Consider the following 14,549-nt stretch of genomic DNA (forward strand, 5'->3'; position numbering starts at 1 on the left):
CGGGGGAAGGTCAATGGGAAAAAAGGAGACATATGTACTACTATTTGTAATACTTTAAACAATAAAATAACATTAAAAAAAAAAGAATATCTATTTTGATTAAAACAATCACCATATGAAAATGTATTTGCTAGGTCTGCCTAACAGGTATAAAAGATCTGGTGGGTCAGAGTGGAGAAGTGTGCACACACAGGTTATAATCTCCCTGACTGAGACTAAGCCCTTACCTATCCAATTACTCTTTGGAAAAACTGTACAGAAGATACTATTATTGCAACTTGGGAAGTAGAATTTCTTTCCAGAGAACCTGAATTCTGCTTAACAGACACACAGTTTTTAAAATGGTTATAAACAAACAGGTACCTACCTACTAGTCTACTACTGTTTTCTTTTATTTCTTTGCTGTATGCATTCACACATTTATATATTGTTGAAAATAGAGATATTAATTGTCCTACACATTTTAAAACTGAAACAATCCTGTTTTTCATACTCCAGTGTTAATAACATATAAAAATATAATTCTTTTCAGAGAATATTGCTGTCTTCCAGAATTTTCTTATCTCATATTTAAGCTATTCCCCCTACTTCTTGCTATCTATAATAATAAAAGCATAATATGCTAATTAGACTGGACAGCCGAATGACCTTCCGGAAGTCATTCTGGATGAAGCCTTGCAGCGGGGGCTGAGGCAGAGGTGGTTAGGGGCGATCAGGCAGGCAGGCGAGTGGTTAGGGGTGATCAGGCAGGCAGGCAGAGCAGTTAGGGGTGATCAGGCAGGCAGGCGAGTGGTTAGGGGTGATCAGGCAGGCAGGCAGAGGTGGTTAGGGGCTATCAGGCAGGCAGGCAGGCGAGTAGTTAGGAGCAATCAGGCAGGCAGGAGAGTGGTTAGGGGTGATCATGCAGGCAGGCAGGCGAGCCATTAGGAGCCAGCAATCCTGGATTGGGAGAGTGCAGGCCGGGCTGAGGGACATCCTCCCCACCGTGCACGAATTTCGTGCACCGGGCCTCTAGTTAGAAATAATAACACAAATAGTTTTGCTTTTTGTTTTTTTATCTTCATTACTTGAAAAGGGTAAATTCTCAGAAGGAAAATTATTAGACCAAAGGATGTTTATTTATTTTTATTCTTAGAGAATTTTTGGTAAAGAATTTCTGTAAGCATGAAGTTGCCTAATCAATCTTAGTTGATATAAATGCTTTAGTATATTCATTTTTTGATAATTAACAAAGTTTGAATAAAAAAATAACTACATTTATTTTTAAAATTCAACAGCATTCTCAATATTCATTTGAAGAGACAAATTTCAATAGAAAAGTAAAAGCATGTTAACCTGATTATAAGGTTTGTAATAAAATACATAATGTCTTTTAGGTTCCATCTTCCTCAACTTAAAACAAAAAGGAAAAACCACCCTATTTAGCCCTTCCACACCTCACAGACTCAAGTCCAATGTCAACTGTTTGGCACATTCCCACAGCAATTCCCTTAGGTGCTGAGGACTTTCAAAACTCCTACAGCAGCAATTATATTTAAACTTAGATGAGAGTGGGGAAGAGGGAGAGATTATTAAAGAAAAGATGACAGCCATCTGCTCTCCCCTTCACAATGATGAAAAATGAAGAGGCAGAATTAAAAAACATTTTTTTTAAAGGTTAGACTAGAGGAAATTTTGAAAGCAGTGTACTAAAAGGGCAGGTCAACAGATATTGTCTCACTGACAGCTCATTTACATCTTTAGGATGAAGTTCTACCTTATTTATACTCTAAGGCAGTGGTTCTCAACCTTCTGGCCCTTTAAATACAGTTCCTCATGTTGTAACCCAACCATAAAATTATTTTTGTTGCTATTTCATAACTGTAATGTTGCTACTGTTATGAATCGTAATGTAAATATCTGATATGCAGGATGGTCTTAGGTTGAGAACCGCTGCTCTAAGGGATAAATGAAATGACATTTATATATTTTCCATTGTTTCACTCTAGTCACCTCCCTGCCAAAATTCACCCTTACACAGAGCTGGTTATAAGTTGCCTATGAGGAGGTTAGTACTAAAACTAGGAATAAAATAGAATCTCAGCCAAAAATTTAATCTTGAAGAAGGAACTTTTCCTGTCTATAGCTCCCATTTCTATAAAATATCTGTAAAATACATATGATGAGACAGAATGGTGCAATAGTAATATTATGGCTGATTTTCCGAATCCTCATGCTAAACTAAATCCATTAAGTGAAACATTCTAACACACTCTCCATATACAACATAGAAAAATAAGGGTTATTAACCAACAAAGACAAAACATGTTTAAACAGAAAACTTCCAATAAATTGAACAGTTTTTCTTTTTGTTAATTTGTTTAGTTTGTTAAATAAGTCAATTATCTACAGAGAACATTTAGTTTCCCCTTGAATCTCCGTAGTTTATGGAAAATCCCATTAAAATAGATTATATTATATTAAAGTTTCTACATAGTTAAGCCAGTAAAGATTTTTGTCTCCAGCAAACTAATGAATAACCTCAAGTGCAATATCTAGTTTTAATGAGTCACAAAACTTTACAATTAAGTTTTCAATTTGAAAGCTCTGCTTCATATTTTCTTTGTTTAATATACATGGTTTTCAGATAGGTTTGAATAGCTCTGAACTTTTTTTTAAATCAAACTGGATGCCTAAGACTAAGAATATAGAAACTGCAAGAAATATATATTAGGAAAAAAAGGTATTTTGAGCGTTCTTGCCTATTTTTTATAAACCCAGTGACTATTTAAAGTCATTGTCTCAAGCCCTAACGCTATTTCTCTTTGGACTCTGTATTAGAAAGTATAGGGTTATGCACTTCAATAAGAGATTCCATCCATCCTTTACACTGAAAGAATCATTGATATTAGTATATGTTATTCACTACTGTGAGAATCACCAAATAGCACCCTATTAAGTCAGCTAGAGTACATCAGTGATTCTATAAAAATGACACTGACAAGCCATTCAATTGACAAGAACTTCCATTTCTTATAGAAGGCAGATTTTATGGACATGAATCATGTAGCCTGTATATGTAACCAAATGCAAGTTCAGCATATTCACAAGAACCATATACTCAAGTTAAGTGGTAAATGCCGTAACATTCAAAATTTCACATGGCTTCTTTATTACTGACACCTTATTATTATGAAAATCTATTCCTTCCTGTAACCACTGGCAATATTTCTGACACAGATTCAGTACAAAAGCATCTAGAATCATGGAACCATTTTAAATCAATTTTTTAAACATTGAGGCCCAGTAAGACTTGCCATGAATTTGAAAGGGAAAATAAGTTTCAAAAAAAATAGGAATGAGACAAAAAAGGAAAACTTTTTGTTTCCTATGTAAATGGTTAGTCCAATTTTTTACCATATTTTTTAAACTGGTCATGATTGGGAGAGACTAATAACAGAATGATGAGGACAGAGGGGTGCCATTGCCAGTCACATCCACTTAGCTGGACAGAAAAATATCAGTGGAGACCAGCATCACAAGACAAGTGGTAGCTGCATTAAAAAGGACATTAACACCGCCCTGACCAGGTAACTCGGTTGGTTAGAGATTTGTACTAATAGGCCAAGATTGCTGCTTCAATCCCTGGTCAGGGCACATACAAGAATCAACCAATAAATGAAGTAAGTGGCACAACAAATCCATATCTCTCTTTCTCTCTCTAAAAACTAATAAATAAAAAGGACATGAATACAAAATGCTAAAAGGAAATAGTTTTATAAACCAAATCAACTTCAAACTATAGATTAAATTAATAATATAATAAAGATCTTAATAAACCAAGCATTTCTACCATAAATACTTCAAAACACAGAGCCATAAAACAAAGTTTTTAAAAACTAATTCTGATCCATTATTTGCTTCTTAAAAAGAAAGTTTCATTAAAAAAAATATTATTATTCTTTGTTTCTTTAATGTGAAATAATTAGATTTATAGAAAGTCCCATGCATTTTTCTCCAGGGACCAATGTTAACATCTTACACAACTATAGCACAATATCCAAAGTCAGAAGTTGACATTGATGCAATCCACAGCTTAGTCAGATCTCATCAGTTACACATGCACTTATGTGTGTGTGGCATGTGTGTGTCTATAGATCTATAATTTAATTACCTGTGTGGCCTTTGAAAGGTAACTACCACTAGGATCAAAATACTTAACTATATCATCACAAGATTCCTCCTTAACCCCTTTACCACCACTATTCTTTTCTACAAAAAAGGTCAATCTATTGTCCTATTTTAGCCACTGTAACCAAAATAGATACTTTTGCTATTCAGGAGTAGAAAATAACCTTGTGTGAATTTTCTTTTGTATACAAGTCCTAGGTGAATCCAAGGTTAAGAAAAGCAAACAAGTCAAGAGTAGGGAAGGTGAAAGGCAGCTCAGATGATGGTGTTATCTGACTACCAACAAGAAGTGGGTAATGGGGATACATTTGCAGCGAGTTCTAGATAATAGTTGATATAATTGCCCCAAATCGGGTGTTACACAAGGTAGTCTAAATTCCCCAGCAGCTTCCTAAAATATACCAGATTAGCTGAGAAAGGCAAAAGAGTGTTTACATATAAGTTTTCAGAAATCATAGAGTACTTTTATTTCATAACGGTATATTTAAAACATGCATTTATTAAGTTAAATTGATCACTTAATAGTAATATGGAGCCCTAGCCGATTTGGCTCACTGGATAGAGCGTCGGCCTGGGGACTAAAGGGTCCCAGGTTCAATTCTGGTCAAGGGCATGTACGTTGGTTGTGGGCACATCCCTAGTAGGGGGTGTGCAGGAGGCAGCTGATCGATGCTTCTCTCTCATCAATATTTCTGACTCTCTATCCCTCTCCTTCCTCTCTGTAAAAAATCAATAAAATATATTAAAAAAAATAGTAATATGGATTGCTTGGGCTTAAAAAGTCTACTATACAGCCCTAGCCAGTTTGGATCAGTGGATAGAGCATAGGCCTGTGGACTGAAGGGTCCCAAGTTCAATTCCAGTCAAGGGCACATGCCCGGATTGTGGGCTCGATCCCCAGTAGGGGGGCGTGCAGGAGGCAGTTGATCAATGATTCTTTCTCATCATTGATTCCCTCTCACTTCCGCTCTGAAATCAATAAAGATAAATTTTTTAAAGAGTCTACTATACAATTCATTTATGCATTATTAAAATAGTTGGTATTGTAGAAAAAAATACTTTGAAACCAGAACATATCTATGGACATTTACCAAGAACATCAAAATGATACCATAAATATGACAAGCTTTTGTAAAATGCAGTACTAACCAGAGGTAAGTTCCTTAAACAATTATTGGCAACAGTGAACTATGAAAAATGAAATTAGTCAACTTGATTCACTTTGTAATTCTCTCAACTCTAACACTTACATTCAAAGTTCAGGATCCAGCATCCATTGAGAATCCCAAGCATACATTTCAGGGTACTTTGAACTGTATCACCAGAAATAACAACATGAGTCACTAGAACACAAAAAAAAGCAGTAAGAGAAACAGATACAGAAACCAAAATAATTATTTAAACAGTCTGCATTTTATAACTAGTCTACACTTTATATGTTTCTGTCTGAATTTTCTTCAAAAACAATTTTTAAATTTAGAAGCCTTCTTTGATCATCATTCTGTAGTTGGGCCACCAACATGAAAAATCATTTCATACAGTAAATATCTTAAAGTCACACTAGCATATACCATATTTTTTTCCTTTATTTTCAAATCAAAACTGAGGATTTAAAGCATTACATGCACTACAATTTATTTGTCATTAGCAAACTCAAAAGTTTGCTTTTCTGATATATTGTTCTGTACTAAACTAAGAGCAAAGCTTTAAACTCATTTCCTCACCAAATTAAGCCTATACGTAGTTTATAACTATAGGAAGATTTTAAATTTATTACAAGATGAAAAGTATATAGTGATAGCCCAATGGAGTTCTACAAAGGATTAACCTATTTAAAATTTTTTCTACCAAAAACGAATGAAGAATCCTCACCTGTACTGTCAAACTCAGCACACTTTTTAGCCTTAAGAATTGCTGCAAGCTCACTGAGCATCAGTGATAACCCAATGGAGTTCTACAAAAGGATTAAACTATTTAAAATTTTTTCTACCAAAAATGAATAAAGAATCCTCACCTGTACTGTCAAACTCAGCACATTTTTTAGCCTTAAGAATTGCTGCAAGCTCACTGAGCATTTTCTGTTGTTCTGAAGAAAGCCCACTGCCTATGAGTACAAGAGGTCCATCCCTACGCTGAGCAGCATGCATCTGTGAATAAAAAAAAAGATGCCACAGTGTTAAAAACATTTAAGGACTAGAGAAAGATAATAAGCTGACCTTCACTTGATGTAAGCTTGAATTTCATTCCTTAGCTTACTCTATCTACTAATTCCCAATAATTTCCATTAATTCATCACTCAAAACCTTAATGTTCAATTCATTGAAGTAACTGCCCTTCTCCCCTCCCCATTTAAAATGTTACTTGGGATAGCTCTTTACACTCAGGGCATCTTGTTTCCTTGATTCTAAATTGGATCTCTTTAGGGTTTTACAACTTCATTCTGTCACCAATAAGCTTTTTTTTTTTAAAGTAACTGCAAATACCCATTTAAAATGATCAATTCCCTGTCTCTGCTCCACTAACTTATTCTAATAGAGTTGAACTCAAACTTGGTCTATTTAGTTTAAAATTAGATTATGTGAAAAATAAAATTAAAAAACACTAAGACATCTAGAACAGCAGTGATCTCAAAGATAGAAACACATTTTTATCACTGGAACAGTTACTTTTCAAAACCAAGAAAATGAAAATAGACAAGAGAATACAAAAGTTTGGCCAGATTCACCTCAGTAGTAAATCAATGAAGCTCATGGAAAGGAAAGAAGTGCCATAGAAAGACTTAGAATTGTATTACAGGAGATTAAAAAAGACAAAAATAAAGAGAAGTTACCAATGGATGACATTAGGGAAAAGAATTGAAAGCTTAAAAAAAAAAAGTACTGCAATAGATAGTGCATTCAATAGTAGCCAACCGAAATTTAATAAATGGAATTGGAATCAGAGTTAGCTGAAAGCTACCTGATTTAAAAAAAAAAAAAAAAAAAAAGCAATGATTGAGCACTGAAGAAAACAAAAGATAAACCAACACGAATGTATTACAGGGTAAAGCAAAAAACAGTAGTGCAGTTTTCAAATACAAGACCTAGGGTTTTCCTCCATGTGAGTCTATATGTGTTCTGGACATCTGGCATCTAAAAGCTACAAAGAACATGAGTGAATCACTGACAGTATGATCACCAACACAATTCAGCAATTAGATTAGAGAAAGCTGGTGTTTATACATGCACTTCACCTATCATAGAGATCATTCATCCAGTCTGATGCCCTACAATACTACATCTACATTGTTGGCTACATCTATAAATAGATCTCAATAATTCTTTTTTTTAAATATATTTTTATTGATTTCAGAGACGAAGGGAGAGGGAGACAGAGAGAAACATCAACAATGAGAGAGAATCATTGATAGACTGCCTCCTGCATGCCCCCTACTGGGGATCGAGCCTGAAACCGGGGCATGTGCCCTGACCCAGAATCAAATGGTGACTTCCTGATTCATGAGTTGAAGCTCAACCACTGAACCACACCAGCTGAGTGCAAAGGTACTTTTACTGGACATGCTATGTACATCATACACACATTTACACCACATTCCTGTCCATGTATCTTTCCTATTCACTAAACTATAACATGTTGCAACCATGTCTACCCTAAATACTGCAAACACTCCCTAACATGAAAATAGTTCAGTGTACTCTATGGATTGTTCAATTACTATTCAATGGTAATATTAAAAAAAACAGTTTTTCAATAATTCTTGTCAGTTATACAAATAGGTGCCATAGGATAGCTCTAAATGAAACATTTTACTTTTCAATTTATATAACTTCGCTTCAGCTAAATTAATTCTCTACACAAGAGTGAAAAGATATCAACTCCAAATATAGGACATGCAACTATTTCTACCAAGCCAAGGAAAGCACCAACATGGGTCAAGCCTTTTCCTATCATAGTTTTTAAATTTGAATTTTTTAAAAAAAGAAACTGGCCATAATTTCTCATAGTTAAGAAATTCTATTAAAAACAAACAAAACATAAAGCAAACAGCTGCTAAAGCCACAAGCCTATATGAGACAGGGGTGAGGGGAGAGGGTAGGAGACATTTGGTTTGAATAAGCAGAGGTCTGAGAACCATGAGGTTCAAAAGACATTCAAAAAACATTCCAAGCCCGGCCGGTGTGGCTCAGTGGTTGAGTGTTGATCTATGAACCAGGAGGTCAGGGTTTGATTCCCAGTCAGGGCACATGCCCAGGTTGTGGGTTCAATCCCCAGTGTGGGGCGTGCAGGAGGCAGCCAATTAATGATTCTCTCTCATCATTGATGTTTCCCTCTCTCTCCCACTCTCCCTTCTTCTCTGAAATCAATAAAAATATATTTAAAAAAAAACACCCCAAGGGGTTCAATATCCTGATTTTATAGCGATTAGATACTATGTACACTGGCATTAGACTCTTATTTAAAGGATAGTTGGATATGGAATGTCTTCTTAGATAAATCAGTTATTCTTAAGTAATGAGTTTATCAAAAATATGGTTTAAAAACTATGAAAAGAAGGAAAAGGACAAAGATGTTGCTCAAAGGGAGCATGGTCAGAGACGTCACAATATGAACCTAAAAAGCAGCTTTCTAAGTCTTTAAGCTTAAAGACTGCTTCTCAAATTTAAACATGCTTTCCAACAGCCATTAACCTTTACTTGAGACTAATAAAACTTCTAAATGGGAAGTAGAGAAACTCAACCCCCACCCACTCATCACCCCTTCTTCTTCATAAAGCTTCCTGAAGCAGCTTGCAGAGTTTAGAAATCACTGATTTGAAGGATTTCAGACTCAGCAATGAAGCACTTGTGTTTGTTTCAGGGGCAAGTGTATATCATGAACAACCCTCCAGAAGTCATTCATGCAGGCAACACAAACTTAGAGAGCACTGCTAACTGCCAGACACTGTTCTAAGTAAACAAAAGAGCAAGTGCCTGCCCTCACACAGTTTATATTCTAGCTGGGTGGGGGTGGGGGGGAGGGAACCAACAAAATGATAAATAATGTCAGGAGAGGGGTAAGAAGCACTGGCAGGGTGCTAGTTAATATACTGTAATGCGGAGGTCTCTTTGGTGAGACTACAATGGAGTCCAAACTGAAGAGTAAGGAGCCATTTGGACTTCTGGTCCCACAGTTTTCCCTGACAGAGATAAGAGCTAGTGCTAAGGACCTAAAATGGGGTATGTTTAGTGGATTCAAAAAACTGCAAGACAGCCCATGTGGCAGGAAAAGAATGAGTGAAGGGAGTCTGGTATGATTGGAGGAAGGCAGATCCCAGAACTTAGCTTTTAAGATTGCACATAAAGAAAAATCCCTTTCAACTTAGAACTTATCATTGGTTATGGTATCTACCATTACTATCAAGTATCTACCATTAAGACAGTAAATAAGGATATTCACTGGCCATGTCCATGTGACACACAGAAAGTACAGATTTAAGAAAATCTACATTTAAGAAAAACAATAGTAATTGGATAGTTGAATTGAGAGGATAATCATATTGCTTCTTTCTGAAGAGCATTAATATCCTCAGACTCCAAGAATTTCATAAAGATATCTTTATTTTTGACACATTTAAAATAACATTTCTCTAGCTTTTACATAAAAGGAACATTGGCAAATGACAACTTAGTTATGCTATGTCCTGCCAGAAGAGTTCAAGTTCAAATGAATAAAATAAGTGCCAATTTATAGTTGTTAAGTATGCTGAGACGGAATGAGTACTGGCCTAATAATCTGTGTTCTAACTGATCCATTAAAAAAAAAAATTACAGCTGATTAACCCAGGGCAAATCACAACCTTTCTAGGTCTCAACTTTCTCATTCCTAAAATGAGGAAATTGACCTGATTTCTAGGTTCTCTTCCAGTTCATTACCACTGCCCTTACTAGACAAGAAGACTTCTCTCATGGTCCTAGATGTCAACATAGCCCGTTTTCTTATTTCCCCCATCTCAGCAGTTGCTAAATATAGGGAGTCCACCATCCATCTCTCTAAAACCCTCTTCTCCCCATCCCACCTCACCACCACCACCTGCAGTTCCAGTCCTGACCACTGCACACCTGGGCTCCACCACAACAGCTTCCTCACCAGTCTCCAGTCTTGTCCCACCCCCGCCTACCCTCTGCAGTCCCACTCCATTAAAAACACACTGAAGGCACCGCACTAACCAGAGAAATAAAAGTCAAAACTCCTCCTCAGGGAATTCAAGGCTTTTCACAATCTGATCCCAACCTAGCTCTTCACTGCCAATTCCTCTTTTACACACCTTCCGCTCCTCTCACACTAAACCAGGGGTGGGCAAACTTTTTGACTCGAGGGCCACAATGGGTTCTTAAACTGGACCGGAGGGCCGGAACAAAAGCATGGATGGAGTGTTTGTGTGAACTAATATAAATTCAAAGTAAACATCATTACATAAAAGGGTACGGTCTTTTTTTTTTTTTAGTTTTATTCATTTCAAAGGGGCCGGATCCGGCCTGCGGGCTGTAGTTTGCCCACGGCTGCACTAAACTCTAGTTTCTCAGATTTCCAAGGTCTTTATGCTTCGTCTCTGAGCAGCAGTTCCTTTTATTGGGACTGCCACACTCACTTTGTATAGCTGATTACAGTGGGCAATGATGGTGGATTATTTTATTTAGATTAGCTTATACATTTACAATGTTTCCTATCTCCCATTAAAATGTAAGCTCCTTGAAAATATGAGTTATATCAGTCATATTCACTACAGATAAATGCTGCCTAAAATATAGAGGGGGGTGGGTTCAACAAATATTTGTTGATACATTTATTCCAATTATGTCTTCAAATTCACAAGAGCTAATACACAAGAAGTGCTCAATAATTGTTTTGTGAATGAAAGCAATTTGCTAACTGGAAATTTTTTAATTATGCTTCTTTCATAAACAATTTCAGTAAAAGATATAAATTCCCCAAAGCTAAATCCACACTTACTACTGAGCAATGGCGAGTGGATGATGATTCATTCTTCTCTGGCGGCAGCAATAGCGATTTCATAGTCTTACTGTCTGCATAATCCACAGGTCGCAGACCAAATATGTTACTGGTAAAATAAGTACAAGTAGATTAAGTACATAAAATATGTGATTTGATTCTTAACTAAAGGAATGCACCAGCAATATAATTTTTCAACTTCCTTAACAGTACATTATTTTTACTAAAGAAATGACTCGGAATTCACATAAACTATAAGGATCAAGTATGCACACGCAGCTGAATTCAATGGAAAAAAAAGAGGTGAAACTTCAATTTGACACCAGACAATCACAGGGGGTATTTTTAGTTGAATAAATTGTTAACTTACACATGAATTTTTTTCACAGCTCTGTATTCTTGTGTTCATATTAATATTTTAAATCATTAATCACTATGTGTAAGATGTTTTCAAATGCAAATAAAAATCATTTACTGTAGCAATTATAGGCTCTATCATCTATATAAGTAAACACAGAAATCAGAAATCAAATAAATTCACAGGATAGGAAGTTGGATCCACTAGAAGGAAAACCAATGCCACATGACAAACAACTTAAAGTAGTGACTTTTTAAATTAACTTTAATAGGTAAGTACACTACACTCTGTAATAACCACACCATCACAGAACACACTGGAATGGTTCAGAGAACAAGCAGACTTCTCACCACATACTACCTAATTCACAGGTCACAGAATATCACACTGGAGGAGACTTTACACACGGTATGACTGCTATTTCAAAGATGAGAAGACAGACAGAGGAAGGTCCAATGACTTGGCTTAAGGCCGCGTTTTCCTTGTTCATTAACAGTAATATCCATTATTGCCCATCATTAGTCTTTCATTTATCAGTAAATTCTAAAAACTATACAACTCTTGTCTACTATTCCACTTCCTTACATACGATTTCAAAATTATTTTAATACAATACACCATGGCAGAAGTTTTCTAAAATGAACATTTCTCTTATAATCTTTTATAGTTTTTAAAAATATTTTTATTGATTTTTAGAGAGAGATGAAGGGAGGAGGAAAGAAACATTGATGTCGGAGGGGAACATTGATCAGCTGCCTTCTGCACGACCCCTACTGGGGACAAAGCCCACAACCCAGGCATGTGTCCTGACCAGGAATCAAACCTGCAACTTTTTGGTGCATGGGATGACACCAATGAGCCATACTGGCCAGGGCATAATCTTTTATGGTTTTTAAGATTATCATATATCCATATAACAGCCACTAAAGTTCACGTGAAAATGCAATGTATTAAACAGGATATAAAATTATAAACATGGTATAATACCAGATTTTACAACTGTATTGAATGTGTAGAAAAAGATCCGGAAGGGAACAGTGAAACATTAGGGAGGAGGGAGGAGGAGGGGGGTCACCTCCGATGCTGAATGGAGGGCACTTGGATGAGAGACACACAGATAAGAGACAGAAGCATCTACTGGGTTTAGGGACAAGTCATTAAAGACCTTACAGAAAGTTGTTTTGATGGCACAGAAGGGGAAAAAAATCAAATAAATTAAGAAAAAAATGTTTCTCTAATAACTGCCATCCATGACTATTGGGTTTAGTCACTATTCCTTATTGGGACAGTGCCAGGTAAACACTGATAGATTTGTATTTTTAGAGTCCCCTTTGTGCCCAGGTTCAGGTATGTGTAACCTCTCTCTGGCAACAGTCTTCTTCCGACGAGGTATACGACTATCAATTACACTTCAGCTTTCTGATTTACAACAAGGTGACACACATCTCTGTCCTGGAATTTGCGTCTTCACAAATTCCCATATAGTTAGAGCAGACAATCTCAGCTCATTTCAAAAGTAGCTGATCTCATCACTACACTTGATACTTCTCAATTGCATTCCCTAAATCATTATGCCCACATGTCAACTTTCTCTTCACAGACATACTCTGTAAATATGACAATCAAAAAATAGAAATCAGAGTTCAAAACCAACATTCCAGGTCTTAAATCACCAAGTGCAAAACTGAATAAAAAACAAAAAAAGTCACAGTATATGCCATCAAAAAAAATCACTGCACACATAGACTTTTTAACAAAGACAAATGTAGAATTTATACTTCAAAGAAATAAAATGTAAGAGCCCAATCACATACACTTTAATGCATAATAGCTGTAGCATACTTACTTTACATGATACAAATCAAGTCCACAGTAACAACATGAAAAAAATGTTAATGAAATTACTTCCCAAAGTACCTGACCATCGGCTAATGAGGGCTTTAACCCAAAAACTAGCAAATAAAACAATGGTCTCATAAGATGCTTTTACTGTCTGAAGAACTGCTTCATTAATGACTAGCAGGAGTCTAATTTATGTTTACAGTCCTTTACACAAAACTTACTATTTCATCTGGTCTTTAAAACACTGTGGTTACTCTACTTAGATTGTGATTGGTTTCTACTTATACATAATTCACTAGCCCTTTAGCCTTTCTGTATTATCAGTGAACTAGAGAATGGCACATTACAAATGCTAGTCTGAGAAATAATTGGTTAAACCTCAGCCCTGTATAATGGGAGATGGAACCTATTAAATCCTCATGCTTCTGTGATGTTGTGACCACTGTAACTTGGAGTTAGACACAAGATTTTAAATGAAAACTTCATAAACCACTGCAAGAGAAGGCAGAACATATGTAAAATTTCTCCTTTTTATTATAGGGGCACAAAAAAGTCATAAAACCTTTTTCCTCCATGTTGATATATTTGAATGAGCTAACACTTTGCTTACAGATTTTGAGTGAAAAATCAGTTTAAAATGTTCATAACTAAATTTATTCTTTTTTAAAAAATAGGTAACACAAGGAGGAAAAGTCACATGTCACACACAGGGACTACCAATGTGATTGTTTTTTAATTGAAGACAGTGATAAATCTGTTATTCTCCATTACTACACAGGGAAGATTTTTTTTTTTAGATCTGCCACAACGCCATGGACTCAGACTAAACATCAATAATTTCATTAGACTGAGTTCCTAAGGGAGCTTACAGAGTGAAATTTTTCAAAATGTTCTTAAATATATTTTCTATTTTCTGACATACTTTAACCTAAAACCTAACATGTAAACTAGGTATTTTGGAGAGATACATAAGACTTAGAAAATATTGTCCTTGCCTGTAATCTTAGAAGAGATATATTCATTCAACAGATAAGTATAAAACTGACAAAGTATAAACCAAAGCACAAGTAATGAGGTGAAATATGACATGCATTCCAAAGAAGGTAAAGAACACACATTAGCAAATAAAATGGCCTTAAACCCAGGACTAGAAACTGGAATTTGGTGGATGAATGTGAAGGGCCTGTGG

At 35.8% G+C, this 14,549-nt stretch overlaps 1 protein-coding gene across 1 annotated transcript in view; it reads right to left on the reverse strand.

Moving 5' to 3' along the window:
* The window catches only part of BARD1 (BRCA1 associated RING domain 1), a 92,553-nt gene that overhangs the window by 9,660 nt on the left and 68,344 nt on the right, over positions 1-14,549 (reverse strand). The window contains exons 8-10 of the mRNA XM_014529974.1: positions 11,161-11,269; positions 6,185-6,317; positions 5,421-5,513 (exon numbers count right to left, since the gene is read on the reverse strand). Of these exons, the coding sequence (XP_014385460.1) occupies positions 5,421-5,513; positions 6,185-6,317; positions 11,161-11,269 (335 nt within the window). The remainder of the gene's footprint in view (positions 1-5,420; positions 5,514-6,184; positions 6,318-11,160; positions 11,270-14,549) is intronic.

Source organism: Myotis brandtii, unplaced genomic scaffold (genome assembly GCF_000412655.1).
Source record: "Myotis brandtii unplaced genomic scaffold, ASM41265v1 scaffold702, whole genome shotgun sequence".
Lineage (NCBI taxonomy): Eukaryota > Metazoa > Chordata > Mammalia > Chiroptera > Vespertilionidae > Myotis > Myotis brandtii.